This window comes from Anoplophora glabripennis, unplaced genomic scaffold, assembly GCF_000390285.2.
Source record: "Anoplophora glabripennis isolate ALB-LARVAE unplaced genomic scaffold, Agla_2.0 scaffold1134, whole genome shotgun sequence".
NCBI lineage: Eukaryota > Metazoa > Arthropoda > Insecta > Coleoptera > Cerambycidae > Anoplophora > Anoplophora glabripennis.
In genome coordinates, this window is record NW_019417208.1 from 19,262 (window position 1) to 40,755 (window position 21,494).

At 32.6% G+C, this 21,494-nt stretch overlaps 3 protein-coding genes across 6 annotated transcripts in view; 2 read left to right on the forward strand and 1 right to left on the reverse strand.

Moving 5' to 3' along the window:
* Positions 1-13,498, reverse strand: part of LOC108916062 (ubiquitin-conjugating enzyme E2 R2) — a 28,658-nt gene extending 15,160 nt beyond the window's left edge. Inside the window, exons 1-2 of the mRNA XM_018722258.2 lie at positions 12,606-13,498; positions 10,466-10,552 (exon numbers count right to left, since the gene is read on the reverse strand). Coding sequence (XP_018577774.1) covers positions 10,466-10,552; positions 12,606-12,785 — 267 coding nt within the window. The 5' untranslated portion in view covers positions 12,786-13,498. The remainder of the gene's footprint in view (positions 1-10,465; positions 10,553-12,605) is intronic.
* A 148-nt stretch (positions 13,499-13,646) lies between these two features.
* LOC108916056 (m-AAA protease-interacting protein 1, mitochondrial) lies at positions 13,647-14,828 on the forward strand. The gene is made up of 3 exons (XM_018722247.1): positions 13,647-14,048; positions 14,173-14,337; positions 14,454-14,828. The coding sequence occupies exons 1-3, from the start codon at positions 13,647-13,649 to the stop codon at positions 14,721-14,723; spliced, it is 837 nt and encodes a 278-aa protein (XP_018577763.1). The 3' UTR covers positions 14,724-14,828.
* A 674-nt stretch (positions 14,829-15,502) lies between these two features.
* LOC108916061 (CREB-regulated transcription coactivator 1) overlaps positions 15,503-21,494 on the forward strand; it is a 34,669-nt gene continuing 28,677 nt past the window's right edge. For all 4 annotated transcript variants that reach the window (XM_018722254.1, XM_018722253.1, XM_018722255.1 and 1 more), the window contains exon 1: positions 15,503-15,814. In XM_018722254.1, the coding sequence (XP_018577770.1) occupies positions 15,701-15,814 (114 nt within the window). In that variant the 5' untranslated portion in view covers positions 15,503-15,700. The remainder of the gene's footprint in view (positions 15,815-21,494) is intronic.

Here is a 21,494-nt window from a genome sequence, read left to right on the forward strand (position 1 = left end):
CCCCCTAGACGGGCAACCAAAGAAAAACGAGGGTGGTTCCGAGTTGCTTATAGATCCCCCTAGTCGACGTATTTCGAAATTTTTGTGAACACGAAGGTTTAGATGGGATAAAAAAATTTGTTTCCGGCGTAAAGTTGAAAATTCTGTTCTAGATATTTAAATAATAATCTTTTACAACCCCCTAGAGGGCAACCAAAGAAAAACGAGGGAGGTGCTGATTTGCTTATAGGTTCCCCTATTCCTTCTATTTTTATTTTTTTATAAGTGAGGTGCGACAAACATGTGAAAATGTAGTATAAATTTCCGCCCGCAATTCGGTGATCTGAGCTCCTCCATCCCAAAGATAATTTCCCGCACGTCATAAACCGTGGCTAGGGAAACCGTGGATAACATCACACAAACCCTAGGTATCACACAATTTTTTTCCACAGTCGACCGTTATTCGTTGAAAGTGAATAAATAGGAATCTGGACGATGCTTCATAAAAAATATATGAATACAGATATAGGTAAATACAGCATATGAGAAACAAACACTTTCATTGAACTCTGACGAGTGAACGACCTCAGCTGGGGACCATTCCTCCCCCATCGGCCTGTGAGTAATGTAACACCGTATCGACATCGGAGTAACGACCTTGTGCAAATAATTATTTCCGAAAATAATAGTTACCTCCAACTTTCCGGCACACATTTATTTTCATACTTAACAAATTAGACAGACAGTAGGTACAACAATGAAATAATTGAAGTTGTAGCTATTAATGAATAATGACCGTTCAAATCTAGTTGTTTTGGTTTTAGTGATTGTTATTTTGCTTGCAATTATGTAAATTAACACAACCGTTGGGGATAATTGAGTTCCAAGACAACCATTAAGGAGGCCATATTATGTCCAACAACAGTTTAAACCAATGTACGTACAAACACATGCAGTAAATCGAGAATCGACAACAAATATTTATAGCATAAATCGGGTAAATGATAGGCACATTTTATGTATGATTTTAAAATGTTGACAAATTGAAGACAAAACAAAATAAAGGGAGTAATTATGAAGTACGTGAAGTGTGTTAAATAATGGTATGGAAGTCTTGTGATAACGTGATTTGAAAAAAAAAATAGAAGTAAAAATAATAAACAATGGAAAGTAATGTACAACAAAGTAGACAGTAAACAAGATAATAAAGTGTATGCCTCGCTAAATAGACAATTGTGTGAGATCATAATTTAAAGAAGTTTGAGATAATTCAGGTGAAAAACGAACGAACAGTTTTTCGGTAATACCTAGGTATTAAGTTGATGTTCAATAATAATTGTTTTTCAGATGTTGTAGGGCTTTTTACCATAATGTATAGTGTTTGTAAATATTAATTTTAACGAAATAAATTATAATTAAAAAAAAATATGTATAACCCCTGTACGTCCACAAAACATTCGACGTAAACTACGATTTCCCGTGAATTGCATTAAAAAATGTGGAAAATTAACGACTCACGAGCCCTTTAAAGAAAAGGTACTTGCTAAGTAAAATGTCCAGCGTGGTGGTGGGGGAAGCTCGTCCAAGCAAGTCGCGCGCGCTTCAGAAATCCACTGTTCAAGTTGATGCGTGCTGTAAAATTTTGCAACATAATTAAAATTAATTCAAAAAATATTAATCACAACCATTTTCAATAATAGATATAGGTAAAGCAATATAATATGTACAATTTAAAATTTAAATTTTTTTCTGTTTTTATGAGAAATAATAATTTGAAAATAATTTATTATTATTATTATTATTAATAGTAAAATAATTCCGAAATTGAAATTTTAATTAATATTTCGTTTAACAATAATTTTTGCGACATATTTGTAAATAAAAAAAAATTAAGTATAAAAGATGCAATTTTTCTGGGGTTCAGGGTATTCTACGAATTCGTAAATATGCCCATTGTTACTTTTTCGTCGAGCTACGCCAGTTTAAAAATAAAAGGAAGTTTCTACGATGAATAGAAGCCGAGATATTGCAAAATTTGGATTTCACTTTTCTCTCGCGCGCGACTCGTTTGGACGAGCTTCCCCCACCGCTTAGTGAGTACCTCCTCTTTAAAGAGCTTGCGAGTCGCGAATTTTCCACATTTTTCAATGCAATTCACGGGAAATCGTAGTTTACGTCGTAAACTTTATTTTGTGAAAAATTCAAGTCTTAATGTTTATAAACAATTGCGCTACGATTTAAAAAAAAATCTTATCTTGGCTCCTGTTGGTCGTAGAGGATGCTTTTTTTTAATTTGTATTTTTTTGCCAGCTATCCATTGTATCTATTTTCGGTGAGGTAGCATAAATAGCAACAATTTTATTCAAATTGTTTATAAGCGAAAAACGCCCGGTTTTTTAATGCACAATTTGAGAATGTTAATGTCAAAAAAACGGTGATATTTTTTAGAAGATCGCTCAATTACGTCTTTAAGATTACAATGACGCTTTCAGAATTGAACAAATTGAATTGTGCGAAAACTATTGCACCTACAGCGCCCACTTTTGGCATACTTTTAAAGTATGACAAAACCTCAACTTGTCATAGGTTTTATAAAATTTTAATAAATGCGATAGTTATAAACAAATTAAAAAATGGGCGCTTTTCTTGTTTATTTTTTGCAATAACTTTTTTGTTTATTAACCGATTTTAATTTAACAAGTCTCATTTTGTAGATAATTTTACACACTAAAATTGATGGTTTTCCCTGCAAAGTGAAAAAACTGTTTTCCTCACTTATTTGTCTAAATAGAAAAGTTAGCTAATAAAAGTTTTTGACCCACGAGATGAAAGATGTCTTTTATTTTCGCTAATGTTCCTGGTGTAACTGATTTCAATTTAGAATTGCAATACATTGAGATGTTTATGAACAAACATGCCCACACTAGTTGTTTACTGACAAACGTTTGTGTTTAAAACTTTTGTTTTCCATTCTCGATGGAAACTAAAAAAAAAAAGGAGTTGCCATCATTGTATAAATGTTTTTACACAAATGTATGCACACAGATTTTATTACACGATTTCGTGTTAGGGAAAAAGTGTGTAGGTACTCGTATGTAGTCTGACCTCAAGTTTTCAGTTTTAGTACCAACCCTCATACAAAACTGCGTATTTTACCTCCCGCTACCAAATACTAACGCAAACATCGATTTACCCCCTGGATAGACTCACATGTGGTGCAAAACCATACGTCTGTATCAGAATGGAATTGCCTCGGCCTCGGAATTGTTTATCTCTTGGGTTGCTCATTAAAAAATACATTATTAAATGCTAAGAAGCACTACAGCTACGACATAGGGCTTTTTTCGCGACTCGATATTGGTGAGTATCTGACTTGTGATTACTATTTCTATCTCTTTCGATCTTAGTTGTCATATGGTAGTTTAAATCTCTTCATTTACTCATACTACATCATACAACTTCAATTGCGAAAAAAAAGCCTATGGTTTATACCGAGCCGAGGATATCTTAGGAATACAAAGGAAGGAGGGGGAGATATGTGGGAGCGACAAATGTAAATCAGCATACATAAAGGCTTTTTTTCGCGAGGGAAGTCGTATGTTGCAGTATGTGTAGTATGAGTGAGTGAAGAGATTTAAACTACCGTATGACAACTAATATTAAAAGGATAGAAATTAGTAACTACAAGTCAGATATTCACTAATATTCAGTCGCGAAAAAAAAAACTTATAATCTCCTTTTAGGTGTAAGGTCTGTGACTACGTACATGACCATGTAAAAACTAGAGACCGTTTCCTAACACTGCATTGACATTATAATATAAAGAAATAGTAGAGGATATAATTTTAATTGGCGATTTTGTAATATACAAAATAACTGGGAAAATAAACCATGTTATTGGATTAGACATACAAGTACTGTCCACTTGTTACTGACAAAGAAAGTTAACAAAAGTTTAAGAGTTAAATTTTCATTTCCGTTGTCAAAAATTCTATTTGAGTGAACATGAAAATGATCTTGATGTTTACGATCTACAGAGGAAATTATGGCATCTTTAAAATTGAGGTCCAAGTGTAGCCCAAATAATTGAGATTTTGTAATTTTCAGTTAAAATTTATTTAGTATTCAGTTCAACAGTTGCATTTTAATCTCGATTTTTTTTTTCAATTACAGATAAAAAATGCTTGGTTTATTTAGTTACATGTGATTGTTGTGTGTATTTTACGATAAAATTTATTTAAACAAATTTCAACAGAACAATAAACTTTTCTAATAAAAATGTTGTTTTCCTAAAAGGCAAAGCAAAAAAAAAACTCGCGAGGGAAAAACGTAAATATGTATGTTTTTAAACGTACATTTCAACTGGCATATCAATAACATTAACTAAATACCAGACCAAATAAGTTTGTTAAGTATCTTTAAAGTGCTGGGTCACACACTGGAGCAACAGGCAATAAGCAATAAGCAACTAGCGATAGACAACGGGAAATAATATTGTGCGTTTGATTCACATCAAAGCAACACAAATCAGATTATTCCTAACAATTCACCCAATAATGGCAAGTCCCCATAGGAGTTGAGAAATCAGTTAAAAGATTATATTGCGAAGGAAGAAACTGCATTACCTGTACCTGTATAATATAACAAAATATGTGTAATACATTATAGACACACTGTATAATATATTTGAATAAATACTAGTTAATTAAAATTAAAGAATCTTTAAATTCATTTGCAATTGCTACCCATCTCCCTTTTGCTATAATGTGTACGATTATATCATAAATACATGGGTATTTTTCGACGATTTTCACAAATTTAATATTCGCTATAGGATCATCTAGCATTTTTCGAATTTTATTGCCTGAATGTTTGCTTTGAAAATGAAACGACCGACATGCAGGTTTATCACCGATAAATCGCCGAGCAACTTGTTCCTACAGGCAATATCGCATTGCTTCAGTGTGCGGGACAACATCTGATTAGTAGTGTATTGTGAAAAGGTGATAATATCGTGTATTGCTAGTTGCGTATTGCTTATCGCCCGTTGCTCCAGTGTGCGACCCCGTAAAAGAGACGAACATAAAAGGAAACACAGTAAATAATTTTCATACAATTTCAGTCATTTTAAAGCAATAATCGTCATCCGGCAGTATGACGGACAAAGCTTACGGAAATAGTCAAGGTGGTGCGTTCTATTACAGTAAGAAATACATTTTAATGCCTCCACACAATTTGTCACATGAGTTGCTTATGATTCCGAGGGCAAGGCAATGTAGACGATATCGATTAATAAATGTCTTTTCCGAGATACAGACAACGGTTGTCTGACAACCTATTCTCTGGTTGACTTCTACTATGACAGATTGTTTCACTTCAAATGCACACAGAGCCCTTACTATTCTTTAAAAACTATATTTGTGTGTATTCTCGTACGTGTTTAACGTAATAAGAACGTATAGGTAATTGAATTGTTGAATATTTTTTATTTATCATCAGCTCACGAGTCATCTGTGGGATGAATTAGATTGTTAATTGTGGAAGTGGGGTTAATTTTAGCCCTAATAAATTTGGTCGATTACAATACCAACTTTAACAGCATCCTACTTTACTTTAAACTGAAATAAACAGATTATTTCCATGCATGTCAGAATACTCCAGTCGAATTAGAGTTTGAACGTGAAAAACTTATTAGTAAATTTTTTGTTGCACTTCATGAGGGGGAAGGGTATGTGGAATATCAAAATTCCGATAGGTCATCTAGATTTTCGTGGGCATTTGCAATTTGCCGACTTGGCGTCAATTCTTTTTCTGGTTATTTTTTGATATCATTCTACATACCCTTTCCCGTCATAAAGTGTAATAAATGTCTACTAATTTTTTAAAATTTTCAGGTTTTATGATCTATGTCGACTGGAGTTGTAGGTATACCTACAATAATGAGAAATAAATATACAGTTTTCTAAGCAATGATATGACTGAAAATTATTATCACAATTACTGGAACTGAAATGTTTTAATTAGTATTAGTAGTAGATATGGATATCAAGTACGATGTAATTTTATTAGGCAGAGACACAAACATCATTACCGTGAATAATATTAACCTCCGATTTTGGATTATTATGCAACACTATTTTGCAAAAAAGTTATTTAGAGCAAATAAAATCGAATGATTCGATTAACTTAACGCTTGACTTAATGTATTTATTACGCAGAGGCTGCACTGTAATAGTTCCTACCTGCCTACAAAAACGACAGCATTTTCACTTTTCAACTCCTCTCGGCTGGCCGGTCGAGTGTGAAAAGCTCGAATGGGTTTCAAATGCCCGAACGATTAATGTGATAACTAGGGCACGACCAGTGGCGGGCTTCATATCGTGTAAACTAGCAGAATCTCAGTCTTCGAGATAATAGCTTACATGATACGATTCAACAAGTGGATCAAATTTTGAATGTAAAATCGTGTTCGCGAACACAAAGAAATCAAATTATTATACAGGGTGTAACTTTACGTGGGGATCAGTTTTTTAAACGTAATAGTACGTGTTCCTCTGAATCCGAATCTGAAATCCTGTTTTTTTTTTTTAATCAGATAAATAGTCAAGTCTATAATAAGTTTTTTAAATACACCATAATTCTTGTTTGCACCGCCACTGGGCGGCGTAAATCGAGCCACCCGAAATTAATGTGGTAAATTATATCAGTGCATTATCAGCGTTACCAGTCGTGACTTTTTAAAACAACTGTTAGAGACAATGGAAAATTAATAATAATAATTTAATAAAACAGATTGCTTCTGTATGGCTTATTTTAAAGTCACCATATTTTTTTGATACCAATTAAATATCTCAACCAATTATTCTATTGCTTTTTAAAAAATATTTTTTTACATGATTTATTAAATATTAACTAATATTGGTACGGATGCATAATAAAAATATAAATAAAAATACTAATTTGATTGACAAAATATTTTTTTAAATTCGCTTCTCATTACAGGGATCTCGGAAACGGTAAGAGATACAAACTAGCTTAAATGTAGGAAAAAGTTGCGTAATCAGGGCACCGACATTATGCCTCTAAAAAATCAAGGCTAACATGATTAGTTTTCGAAATATTTCAGCCTTGATTAAGGAGATATGGAAAAAAGAAGAACAATAATTAAAATTATTATATATTATAATTTTTTTATTATCGTTTATTAATAAAACTAATATAATTTCGCTAATTTTTTCATATATATCGTATAATAATGTTTACAAAGCAAATTAGAATTAACCATGCAAACATTATATCTTGGATATTTCAAATTTTCCACGCCTTTTTAATCCATTTTGTTTTAAACGATTTTCATTTATTTTTAAAATTTGTTTGTAGTCGCGCTTCAAAATTACACTGAAGATGTAGAATTATTAACGTTCATGTTACAAGATAAATAGCTTAATTAAATCAGATCTGCATTATTTGTCACAAAAATTTTAATTTTAATTATTGTAATATTTTCATTAAATTGTTAATGTTTCGTTCAGTTTTCATCGTTTCTTTGGTCTAGAAATGAAGAGTACGCGTCAAGATCGTGTATTAAACGCCTATAAGAAGGCAACCGCTCTCTTACATACATGGCGACGCACCCTTCTGAACGCTCAATCGCTATTTGTTTATGGCTTCAAATAACAGTGGAAAAAAACAAATTTTCACACTGCAATTACTCATAATTTGTAGTATTTAACGTGAACTTTCAAACGCAGTCATCAGAATTACAAAATACCTATTCAATCAAAAGTTATTAACAACTGAAAATCGCAAAAATTGAATTTTCGATTAAACTATGCGTTTAACAAAAAAAATGCAAGAGACATTTTCTTCTTAAAATGGGTCAAATAACAAGAAAATACTTTTTATTTTGCCAAAAACTAAGTTCTCAGTATTTTGCAAGTTTTTTGTTAATAAAAAACTTATCGACATCCGTGCAAACTTCTACCCAAAAAATTCGTGTTCTGCAGCTCAAAATACACAAAAAACACTTGAATAACTACATCTAAATGAAGGAGGCAATTGGGCCCCCTGACTACAGGACTACCACCCCCGCAACAATAACCGCATATAACCATAATACCCGCAATAGGAACTACCTCTCAAATAAACATGTAAGACTAACTAGAACACGAAATGGTACAGGATATTGGGGTTTAAAATTCTATAAAGCTCTCCCTGATTATGTAAGGATTTTAAATATAAATACTTTTAAAAAAAGAATGAAGAATTTACTTTAAAAAAAAAAATGAAGAATTTAGAATTATTTATTGAGAAACGCTTTTTATGATTTTAATCAGTTTTTATCAAGTGACTTGCACAATATTTAATTTGTTAGTTTTAACTATATGTTAGTTCTTATCATCTGTACCTATCTACATGTATTGTTTTGTATGTTTGTAGTATTTTTAATGATGTTGTTAGTCTGTAACTATTTTATATTGATTTTACCTATCTTTGTATATTTTTATATAGTAAGTAATCTCAGCATACTAAGTTATGTCCTTTTCCTTTTCTTTTGACGTGTGTAAAAACTCTGGTGTGTATTGACATGAATTGAAATAAATAAATAAATAAATAAATAAATAAATACAGTGTAGTCCTGTGTTTTCGTGTTATATTATGAAGAAGCATACAGGTATACGAATCAAGAGACTGTTGAAAGAAGATATCAGATAGATGGACATTTTTTTCGATTTTCCGAATCGATAGCGAAGCCTTCTATACTACTAGTCATTATTGCCAGCTATAAATGAATAAATATGTATTGTATAGCTGCGATTACATGTACGTACTTATAAACAGTCGAAAATTATCTCAATTGCTTGCTATACAGACAGCGACACCTCCCAGTTCCATTATATTTACTATAAAATAAATATGATTCAAATTTATAATGCAAATAAGGCGCGACATATTATATCTGGCTATTTAATTAAAAAACAAACAAAAAAGATGTTTGGCCATAATCAACGAACCTACGTCGCCGTCGACTTAAAATAATAAAATAAAAAATATAATAGTTCTTCCAATAAAAAAAAATAAGTTTCTGTAAACTAAAATACCCAAATATTGAAAATTCATGTTCTATGCTGATGTCATCGGATTTTTTGTTGAAAATGAATAATTTATGGCCAGATTTTTGTTAGAATACATGGATCTCATTTTTTATTTGGGTGGGTTTTTCAGAAATTTGGGAATACCTTTATTTAAAAAAAAAAAACAGGATTTATTGAGCGTCGCCCCATATAGATGGATATAAATTTAAGAAATCGATTGGTTATTTTTTTCGAACTTTATGGTGTTCGCACGGCCGTCTAGTTGAAGAAGGCCGTGGTGTACGTCTACGATGAAATGTAATCAAAAACAAAACACCGTAGGATATTCTACGCCCCTCAAAAAATAGTTTTGTAAAACATTTGAAGAAAAAAATAGATACATATTAGCTATGAAATGAAAAATAGTTATTCAGTAACAGAAAATATATACAGTTACTTATATTTAATTTTTTATTGTCACTCCAGCCAACTGTTTTTGATATCATAGCATCCTAGACGCGAGCCCCAAAAATTCTATTTAGCATTTTCTTAAAGTCGTCGGCTTGTAGAAAAATAACCAATAAATAATTTTTCTCGTTACTTTTTTCATAAAAAAGTCTTTAACGTGTTTTTACGAAAAATACAATCATATAAAAATCACAGCAGGCCAGGCGTCTGTGACAATAGTTAACATAAAAAAATATATAGGGGAAAGATGGGATACTTGCTCACAATCAATTTACGTATATTAAAAAAATGTTAGTATTTCGGGTCAATCTACTGGCATCAAAATATACTGTAAAGTTTTGTTAATAAGTCTTAAATGGTAAATTTCAGTAACAAACAAGTGTTTTTCACCGACACTTATTTTCCTTTTTGTAGACATTTCCTGCCATTTCATTTCTCAACAACGCGCTGGGTTCATTTCATAAACTTATAAAACGCTGCCTCGTTCTTGATTTTATTGTAGGTACTGCGATTTAATGTAACACCCCGTAAATGACCAATCGCCGATAAGCTTTAATTGTTTCCAAGGCAAAGGCAATTTCGTCATGTAAATGTCGAATCAATTATAAAATGTAGCGTTTCACTGTCGTGACGTCAGTGGGGATCAATAGACAGCACAAAAAGTGATTTCTCTGTTATTACGGACTATCATTTCAAATGTTCCATCACTATTATTAAAGAGGTGTGAACTTTTTCTCTTGGGCTCTTACATTCTACGTGAATCATCTTGAATTTTACGAAAAAAGCTGTACATTATATCATTTATACAATCACTTACAGCTGTGGTGCAAAGTGCAACCTTAATTAGTTTCGACAGGAGTGTGATCTAACCGTTTGGTAACTATCTGTCTCATCGTCGTGCCGTTTTTTAAATAGGTAAACATAAATAAATTAAAAACACTCACCTCGTAGACGTTTGGGTGCCAAACTTTTGTTAAAAACCTAATTGACGGTGGTGAATACGGATAGTCTGTTGGAAATTTCATCCTCGCCTGGAACAAGAATACAAGATTATTTGTATAAGAAAAAGCGGTGAAAAATAATTGTTTTTAAAAAGTATCATTCGAAAAGAGGGGGGAGCGATGAAAATATAGGGTCCCCTTTTTTCTAACATCCAACTCTTCTGTGAAAGTAGTAGATAGGTACAACTTTTATCAAAACATTTAAATACACCGGCGACACACATTTAACGCATATCTGGCATTCCACCTAAAAATACACAAGCCACAAGCAGACTCGGGATTTACTAATCCACTCCTTGTTTCAAGCCTTTGAATTAACAAAAACTAGTGCGATAAAATCTTATTTACACATTCGTATAACCTTACGCCTAATGCAAAACGCAATCCCATTTTCAAAAACAATAAAAATCTTTAACATAGAGATACAATTAAATAATTAGGTACCTACATCGCCATTGTGTGCCTAATATTGCTAAACGTTAAAAGAACGATGTTCCTAACATCGAACGTCACACAAAAAATCAGTTTTGTAGTTCCTTCATGACAGACTTCCTATCTAAAAACAAAGCCTTATTACGCCAGGTAATACGTTTATTTCCCCGGCCAAGGTTTCGACACTCGCACAAAGATCGCGTAAGCCTTGAAGAAACAAAAAATATCTTTTCAGGAAACCGCAACGTACTCGAAAGTGCGACTGTGTTTAGCCTATCAAGCGAAAGTGCAGAAATATTTTACAACAGCAGTTAATGTAACTCACAAAATTCTACAAAGGAAAGTCATCGTTAACAAAAACGGAACGTCACATTATTCGCGACCCAATTTTTTACCTAATTACTAAAACATAAGTCAGGTAATGGAAATACCCATGATCGATTAACTTAAAAATTTTCTAGTTTCCTTACGCTGTAAGTTACTTTTAAAAAATTATCCAAAAATATTATCCAAAATAAATGCGTATAAGAAAAATTAAATATGTAAACCTGTATTTTATAGTTATATATAAAGGCGTTTCCGAAAAGAACTATAGGTATATATCTACGTATTCCGAAGACCAGTATGTTGAAATAAATATTAACCAATTATTTTACAACTTAAATAACTGCTAGAACAATGTGAAACGGCTCATCGGCGTTCCATTTCACAATAGGTTCTTGCCTACTTGTTCAGCAAACGTGTCTTCATCTTTCTATGTGAAAGGTTTGTGATACTAAAAAACAGTAAGTAATTACCTTTAAACTTGACTCTAAAATAGGTACCTACAAGACAAAAGAATTGTTTCGTACTGCTCAACTAATCAACTTCCCAATGGTACATATTAGCAGTATACAGGACGGGGCAATAATATATTTTATTTCGAGAGGGATTGGTAGGTTCGAAAGTAGATTTCTATATAGGCATTTACATTTCTTGAATTTCAGAATCACCTATAGGTAGGATTTTAACTCAAAAATGATATTATCTAGATAGCTATCAATATTTCTGACAGAACGAAGAACGCATCTGTAATATTGGAAATATAAATTTTGACTTACTGACCTTATTACTGATTCACCTTATACAGGTGAATAAAATATTAAATAAATCCTTTCTTAGTTTTTATGTGTTACTTTCCATAGACTTTTCTATTGTAATTAACAAGTTAATCTAAAAACGGTAAACTATTATGTTTCTTTTACACTTTTACTAACTGAACATGAGGTTTCTCTGATTTGCATTAAGTAACCTAAATAATTACATTACATTTTAAATAATTGTTAATTTTTCTCTATTATTTCTCAATATGATATTTAGCTGGATTTCCAGGTATTAAGCTCGTGTCGTCCATTTATAATTGCTCGAATCCCGATCGCAGGTAGGTATCGTAGTTAGGTAGGTCGATACACTATAGATATACCTACAAATCACAATGTGGGGTACATTGTGATTTGTACAATATAGTACAATTAGAATTATACAAATATTTCGATATTTTCTGGGCATACCATTATTAGCAAAATTCCTACAACTTATCCAAAATATTTAAACTTCAAAGGCATAAAGTCAGCAGCTTTTTGTTTGTAATGAGATCTAAAAAAAAACTTACCTTAAAACAACCGCCCATGTACAATGTATCGGGAGGCCCAAAAATAGCTACTTCCCATTCAAAAAGATTGTCCTCGTTCACGAGCTTCACACAAAAACCCTCCACGGGTTCCTCTTGTAAACTCTTATACTCTACAGCTAATGCTCTTAGGGCACTACTCGTCGATTTGGTATTTGCCATTACTTCTCACAATCACTACGATTGTCCACTGAATTTTAAGGGAAAGAAAGAACTGCTTATTTTATGGGCGAGTTGGCCAAGACGCCATTCATCCAGGATAACCAAAATAAACTTGATATGATGCACTGAAAACTGCCGATAGACGTTTATTTTATACAGAAGTTAATCACTGGTTTGTTTCAACATTTGCAAATGATCGTGCAGAAACTAAAGGGATTACTTATTTGAACAAAAACAAAGAGACCTTCGCACTGCCACTCGCTACACTCCCTTACGATTTATCCGTCTGTTGGTTGCCTGCCCTCTCAGTTCTGTTTTCTCAGACAATTTAGTAAAAACAGCTGGTCGATGGAGATCAGATCAACGCATGCGCAGTAAATAATGGATAAATGTATTTTTATACAATTTTAACAAAAGTATCTATTTTTATTCGCGGAGAAATGTAAATGTAAATAAAAAGTGTTTTCATTTAAAGTACTAAAAACTATCAATTTGACATTTATACCTATAGGATGTTTCAAGTTTGAAGGGGAAGTGACAAAGGGCGCGTTCACTGTACACCGTGCGCGCGTAGTATATACTCTAAAGTGCGCGCAAATTTAGTCTCTGTTTTCTAATTTACTCTGGGATATTTATAAGGCGGTTTTAATGTGTCCCAAAATAGGGCGAATATTAAATATAATAATAGACTAACTGTAAATTTATGCTCTCAACTAAGAATTCATAGGTAATTGTGAATTATGATTGATATGAGTTGGCAACCTTGGTAGCATGTAGTGTTGGTAACGTCGCTTGTAAAAAAAAGCAAAAAAGCAGAAAGTCATAATTTTAGAAATTGGAAATGTTATGTTTGTTTTTAAAATGAACGTTAATCTAGCGAGTAAAAATATTTTTCGAAATTATTGTAAATATACCAAATTATTAAAGACTGTGTTATTAAAAAATAGTTTAGAACATAAATTAGGTTCTACAGTATGCCAGTGTTCAACATTTGTAAACATAACCTCAAATCCGTTGTTTTTGATTGATGATAAAAATGAAAAAGCTATTTACTTTCTACAAAGGAGATGGTTTTCTGAAGAAAAATGTGGGCCACCTTCAAACAAACTACCTCAACTAATGCCTGATTTTCCAAAAATCGTGTGGCCTTCTTTACTTAAATCAATAAGAAATTTTATTCTCGCAACTTTCATTATCAAACCTTATTTAGATCGAGAATTTAATCTTCCCGATTTCGTAACAGGATCGAAGAAAGCAGTGGAGGTATGAAGTAGCATTACTAAAATTACTGTTTATAGAATGACTTCTTACAAAGGTTACAAAGGTATTAAGTGCCTTTGCACTGACTTAAATTTAAAAGATTTTCACTGTTTTTTTTTTCTTGTAGGTAGTTTCACAAAAATTGGCAGAAGGAGACCTAAAAGCATTGGAAGGTTTGGTAACACTAGATATTATTCCCACCTTACAGAAGACAGTCTCTTTAATGTCATTAAGTCAACGAGAACAATTAGCAATCAGCAGGGAGGATATATACTTTTCGTTTCCATATCAAGTAAGTAAAAAAATTTCTGATCAATTTTAGGTTATTCATAAAGAATGAGCTTCCTGGATAAGCGTAAATATCATTTAAAACAACTATTATGTAACAGTTATCTGTGTGTTTTTAAGGTAGGAATAATATTTAATGAGGAAGAAGGCAAGGAACAGAAACGTTTTGTCGAAATCACAATGGTCTATCACTCCCTCAAAGGTTTGGCAAGTATGCGATCTCAGGGAGAAGAGCCCCCACTGAACGTAGGTATGCTGCCCGAGTACCAGCAGAAGATCTCCATTTGCAATTACAGATTCATCCGTGAATTCACAAAAGGGGTGGATGGCGATTGGACCGTCAATTTGTTGAATCATTTCAAACCTATCGAGGACGAGGTTGAAAACTGAGAAAGCAACGTTTGTTGATATTTGTATGACGAATATTTTAGATTGTAATAAATATACAGTGTTGCAAGTCAATAAAATGTACTTTTGTAAGTTTTTCGCAAAGGATTCTGTAATAACTTACTTTGTCACAATGCACATTGACTAACTTGTAACAGTTATAAATACTGTCAGATATACAGTGTAACTTATAAAAGTAGTGTTAAACACTACCACTGTCTGTACTTCAGTGTGGTGGCTTCATTACTACCATAACTTAAAATTTAACATTTGTTTAATACTTCATTCAGTTGATTAGGAAAATATTCGCATTATTTCAATGGTATCTACTTATCTACTATTTGAAGACTTAAATAGACAACTTAATATTTCTAGTCACACAATGTAGTTCTATCAGATTAGTGTCGAGTCCATTTTTGAAAAAATTGCAGTGACGATAATTTTCTGCTTTACTTTCACCATGGGAAACAATATTATTTTAAGATATGAATTTCTAAATGATACACCTCGACAGATATTTGACGTTTTTCACTTTTATAACTTCTAAGAAACGTCAATTAAAATAATTTAAACAGTTGAAGCATTGTGAAACCTCAAAAATTCTGTAGGATGCTGTGACGAATAGTTGGTTGCATAACACAGGAAGACGTCTAAGGCTTATTTATGATGAACACCTAATATTTTTTTATATGTATAAATACTCTCACTTATTTCGAGCCGTCCGTTATCAGCCGCATACCGCATCGCAGTTCAAGGTTTTCCTACATAGTGGAGACAGGATAGAAGTGCTCAAAATCCAAGCAGACCTTGTGCGACGTCCTCACGTGGCGTAAGTTATTCTGTTAGTTCATAGTTTAAAACAATAGTGAATTGGGTGCCGCGCAAAAAGAGCACTAGGATATCGACTGAACTCCTCGACCCTAGAAGCTCGCGCGTCTTATCGGGAGCCGCCGCGCAGTGCAGTGAGCAGTTTAGCAATCATGGCGAATCCTAGGAAGTTTAGTGAAAAAATAGCTCTCCATAATCATCGGCAGGCCGAGGAGACGGCAGCTTTCGAGAAGATTATGAAAGAAGTCAATGAAGTAACGACCCAGGTATGTAGACAATAATTTTACAATGCCAGCGCCGCGGCAGACTGATGACGACGTAAACAACACAGTGCCAGTATACAATCAGCACAATTTCGGGTCTATTAATCGCAGATAAACATATCTCATTGTCAAACGAACCTACTCAGGGGACGACAATTAAAATAAATGGTATTGAGTGGCTAAGCGCGATCCTTTATTGTCCTAGAACGACAATCGATAACTAGATTCAAAATGTTTGACAGAACAAAACAACAAAAATAGTGCATGATTTTGCACAACGGTCCGTTTTCCTGTCCCTCTTCGATTCTAAAAGTGGTGGAGATGAATCTGTTTTTATTTGTGTTTGTCCCGTAACGAGAATTTCCAAGCTGATAAAGGTGGCATGATGTTGATGTAAACAGTCGAGGAGTTGAGGTTGAGACTGTTCTGTTTAACGCTACAGCACCGTTCATTTGGCTTATTAACATTTTGATAATGGTCCATTAATAGCTGACCAGCACCTGTGTTTGTTTTAACATCAAGAATTAAATGCAGCTATTGTGCGGGTATAATATATATGCCACATTTGAATAGGTTGTACGGCGGCTATGCCGCATTAATAAATTTCCACGACAATGTACGGGGTGGAATAGTTTAGATAAGCAAGTTCCAAGATATCGAGTAACCGGAGCAAATACCTGCCTAACACGTCCACATTTTGTGGTTTATGCTTTGATAAAAGTAAAATTGATGATAATGCACTAGATTCTGAATAAATATAGTCCTTACTTGATAGTATTTTAAATTTAGTTTTAATTAACTGAAAAATTAATACCAGTAGGGCGGTAGAGTAGGGTACGTACCGTTATAATTCCTAATAGGTAGGTACAAAGGGTTTGACAGAATCGAATGCCTAAATTATTGTTTAGATATTAATAAAGTAGGTATATTGTGTGTATCTTTATTTTATAATAAAGGCACGAGTAAATTGAAATAACATAGTTAGGACCTCAGTTTAGACAGAATTTCTAATTAATAAAGAGAAGCCAAAGCGAAAGTTTTTCTTATTTATGAGAAACGTTATTCATTAGCGCACTGGTTTCCTGCCTGTTTAATTGTAAATATTATTGTTATTGGTACTATCATACTATATATTTGTAACATCGGTTAGAACAGCAACAGAGAAAGTTACAGCAATTATTGTTGATATCTGAATGGTAAGCTTTAGCTGGAGTAATTTTAAATAAGTTACGTATTCGAACTAATACTTACTCATTATTTTAAGGTCATAAAAATATCATTTCATAGGCGTAAAGGTTTTTGCAGAAAATACACAAAAGTTTTTATGGCTTAAGTTGCAATTGACTCTTTTTTAATCTCCACCGCTTTCCTTAGTAAATTCTATTAATCACTTTTCGTGGCATTCGTAGGCTCTACGCAGGCCCTCTTTCTAGAAAAAAAGCCGATATTATATTTCCAAACCTAAACAGGTTTTTGTTCGATTCTAAAAAAAATTCACGCAATCAGCAACTTGTCGAAATAAAATTCCAAATTGATTCTAAAAAATAAGGTAAAATTCATTTTCAAATGTAAAAAGTTCTGCTAAATCAGGAGCCCGGTGCGACCAGAGAAATAATTGAACGTCAACTGAAAAAGATTGACAAAAAAACTGAAATTAAAAAACTATTTTTTGCAGGTAACATTATACCTAGGTTCATATTACAAATTTCTTGATTTGTTCAACTTCTTGTTTCATTATAAATAAATTTCCATTCATTTATTTTTGACTAACCTCTTATATCTTAAATTGCTCTTGATAGTTTTACTTTCGATTACATCAATACGTATAATAATGTAATACCTATTGGGATAAATAAAATGAAAATTTGTGTGAAAAGCACAAGAATGTTTATTTCCGGTCACCGAAAAATTTTGTAATGTGACAATTTTAAAGTAAAATCAGTTTTTCGGCTGTATCTTTTGTCTTAAATAAGTCTGATTAAATCGACATTTGGTTATAATCACTGTGTGAATCAATTCAAAAAAATGAACAGAAGAAAATGTGTATTACAACGGCAGAGCACAATAAATAGCACTGATTTTTTGGCAATTTACTCTTGACCTTGGACGTATTATTACACTGCGCTGTACATTTCTGGTATACACATGTTCAGTTCATATTTTATTTACGAAATCCCACCACTGTAGACCACTTTCATGAACTCGCCCCGCCTCGCACAATTTGTATACGATATAATTCGAAACAGTTCAGGATGAAATCACATACAATAATTTATTCGATACCTACATACAATTAGTAACAATTGAATATGTATTTTTTGACATCCGTCCTTTTTTCCAAGAATACAACCGATATACATAATGACGTTCCAAAGCGTCAGACTTATAGGTATTTTTAACAATATCAACAAGTTTGGAGAAATACCTTATCCTATTACAATCCCGCAAACAACACCATTAATTTTGTAGTAAACAACTACATACATACATGTACACACAACCACATTGTTTTACAAAATATATCTTTGTCTCTACCCTTGTAGGTTAAAATGTCTCTTAGGTATGTAATTTCAAAACAACTTTTGTAATACTTAAGGAAGAGCAATATTTTTGAATGGTGGCATAATTTTTACATGCAAATTCAAATTGTAATCTTTTCTGATAATTCTAATTTGTAATGTTTATGTTTTATCGCCCGATCAGTAGGTACCTGTATAAGAATTCAAGTGAGTAAATAATTCGAGGTTTTCTCCCATTAAAAATTAATCTTTGAAGTAAACTATGATAATGGAGCAGATAAAGATTAGAAATATGGACTGTTGTGTATGTATCCGGTTGTGCACCTATTGTTTTTAAAATAATTTAATTTCTATTTTTTTTTTCGCACTTTTTGTTACTTACCTTTGCATTCGAAACGCTCATTTGGTTTTATAATAAACAAAAAGAAACACACGAAATGGAAATTAACTTAGTACATACAGGGTGTTCCAATTAAAATTCCCACCTGGAAAATATAGGAATTAAAAAAAAAACAAAACCTGAAACACGTCGATTTTCTTTTCAAGGGGGACACATGATGGCGTAAGATTTGGTGTCTTGGAAACTACCCCTTAAATGACATACTTTAAACGACAGCCTATGTTTAGTGACACCTCATTTTAAAGCTTTTTCAATTCTGCTCACGACGACATACGACCTTTTAAATTTCGATTTGAATTTGAATAAAATCATCACTTAAGGAATAAGACAAAATATCAATGATTGAAAGAATGTTATTTTATTAAGTGTTCAAATTGATTTCCCTCCGCTTCCATACAATAATAAATCTTTACTCCACTACCGAATGAACATTTCGAACTATTTCGGGCGTTATCTGATGACGTTCTTCAGCAATTTCTCGAAAAAAAAAATTGTTTTTATTTTACGTTTATCTGTCATACAAAAACTTCATACTTTATCAGTTCAACTTTTTTACCTGTTTTACTTTAAACGAGACAATATTGTCTCGTCTTGTCTGGTCGAGACAATATCTCGTAAAATCATCACAAAGTCGATAGAATTCCAATTCGTGGAGATGGTTTATACAATTGCTGAAAAAGTGGAAATAATTAGTTTGTTCTAGAACAGGGGTCGGCAAGTAATTTTAGGTGGGGTCCGGATACTTTTGAAAATTTTTAACGAGGTCCAGAAAAAAATTCATATTTCTTATTTTTTATTTTAATTTGGACTCTAATTTAATCTGCTTACTAACCATTAAGAACTCAAAACACACAATTGTAAAATACTAGAAAAAATGATAAGATTGGCACTTAAACGTAAAAAACATTTTTTAAATCATTTATTTGAGTAATTTATACTTTCAAAAAATTTTTAGCGGTCCAGTATTTTACCTTCTGCGGTCCGGACCTGGACCGCGTTCCGCCAGTTGCCGACCCTTGTTCTAGAAGAATAATGACTGTACACTGCAGGCAGCACAGATTTTTCATCTTGACAAAAATACTTCGCATCGGTACGTCCTGGATTTAGTGCATAAATTTTCGGAAACTGGATCGGTTGCAAACAGAAAGCATCAACGTGAACAGGTCCTATGAACGTAACGTGCGTGATTTTCTTAATCAGAACTTTTCAAATCACTGGATATGACGCAGAGGTTCGATTGAGTGGCCTCCCACATCGCCAGATCTAACGCCTTTAGACGTTTTTCTATGGGGACACTTAAGTCGAAAATGTATGCAACACAAGCGAACTCACTTGAGACGCTTCGTCGTCGAATTGTTCGAGAATGTCGTCAGATAAGTGGAGGAAAACCAGTTTGAACACTTATTAAAAACATTCTTTCAATAATTGATATTTTGTCTTATTCTTTTAATTGGTGATTTTATTGTCATATCCAAACCAAAATTTAAAAAGTCGTATGTCGTGAGCAGAATTGAAAAAGCTTTAAAATGACGTGTCACTCAACATAGGGTGCCATTTATTTACACACTTGCCGAAGGGGTAGTTTCCAAGACACCAAAACTTATGCCATCAGGTGTCCCTCTTGAAAAGAAAATCGACGTGTCTCAGTTTTTTTTTAATTCCGATATTTTCCAGGTGGAAAGTTTTAATTGCAACACCCTGAAGTATTTATACTAGCAAAACATTTTAAGATAGGCAGTTATTCGTAATTAAAAATTATATTCGCTGCAACCAAAAAAATACCATCGAGGTTAGTAAAAAATAAGTTTTTAATGTGAGTGTATCATTTTCTGCAAAGAATACAGGGTGTTTTCTTCTAAATAATTAGTTTTTTGTTGGCTATATTTTTTTAAATTGAGATTTCCAATTGTTTTGATAAACGATGACCACGACTAAACCGTAAGCTACACGAACCAACTATTGTTTTGGTTTCATTGAAAAATGATGTCAAAATGTCAGTACCTACCTAGGTAGATACATACCTAGGTACTTAGATACTTTTCATGAGCCTTTTTTTATCAGAGTGGTATGGAAAATATTCCATACTTTTTATTCGGTCAAGGAAGATTAGCTCTAAGCACTTTCGTATAAATAAAGGAATTTACTAATACGGTAGTAGTTTATGTATATTATGTATACAATTACAATAAGTGTTAAATATGCACTAATATATTCCCTGTTATAATTAGGAAATGAGATAGAGGACAATGAACATGCTAACCGTATTTTTCCCAATGTATTATAACTTCTGTTTAGCATTTAACATTAACTGCTGCTTTGTAAAAATTAATTTCAAGGTTGTTTCAGCTATAAACTATATTAATTTTAAATTGTATTAAATCAAACAGAATTTTGTTCTCGCATCAGGATATAAGAATAGAAACTAATTTTGTATTTCTTTGTATGTAGGTACATGTCTGGCGCTCTCATACATTTTGAAGTAAAATTTTCAAAATTATTCATTTTTCGATGTTATATTTTCTAACGGCGGCGGCGGCGCGCGGCATAACGAAATAACTAACCAGTCGAGCGTTTCAAATCCAGCACCTTCTTTTTGTAAATTATTGTTTTAATATATCTTTTACATTCATGTACTATGTTTTCAGTTCTGTTATTGTTCGGTAAGGTATCTTTAACAGAAATAAAATCTAATTTCATGTCTGGTACAACTCTTTCGCACCGTTGTTTTTACGTGGCTGTAAAATTTATTTAAAAAAACCTATAG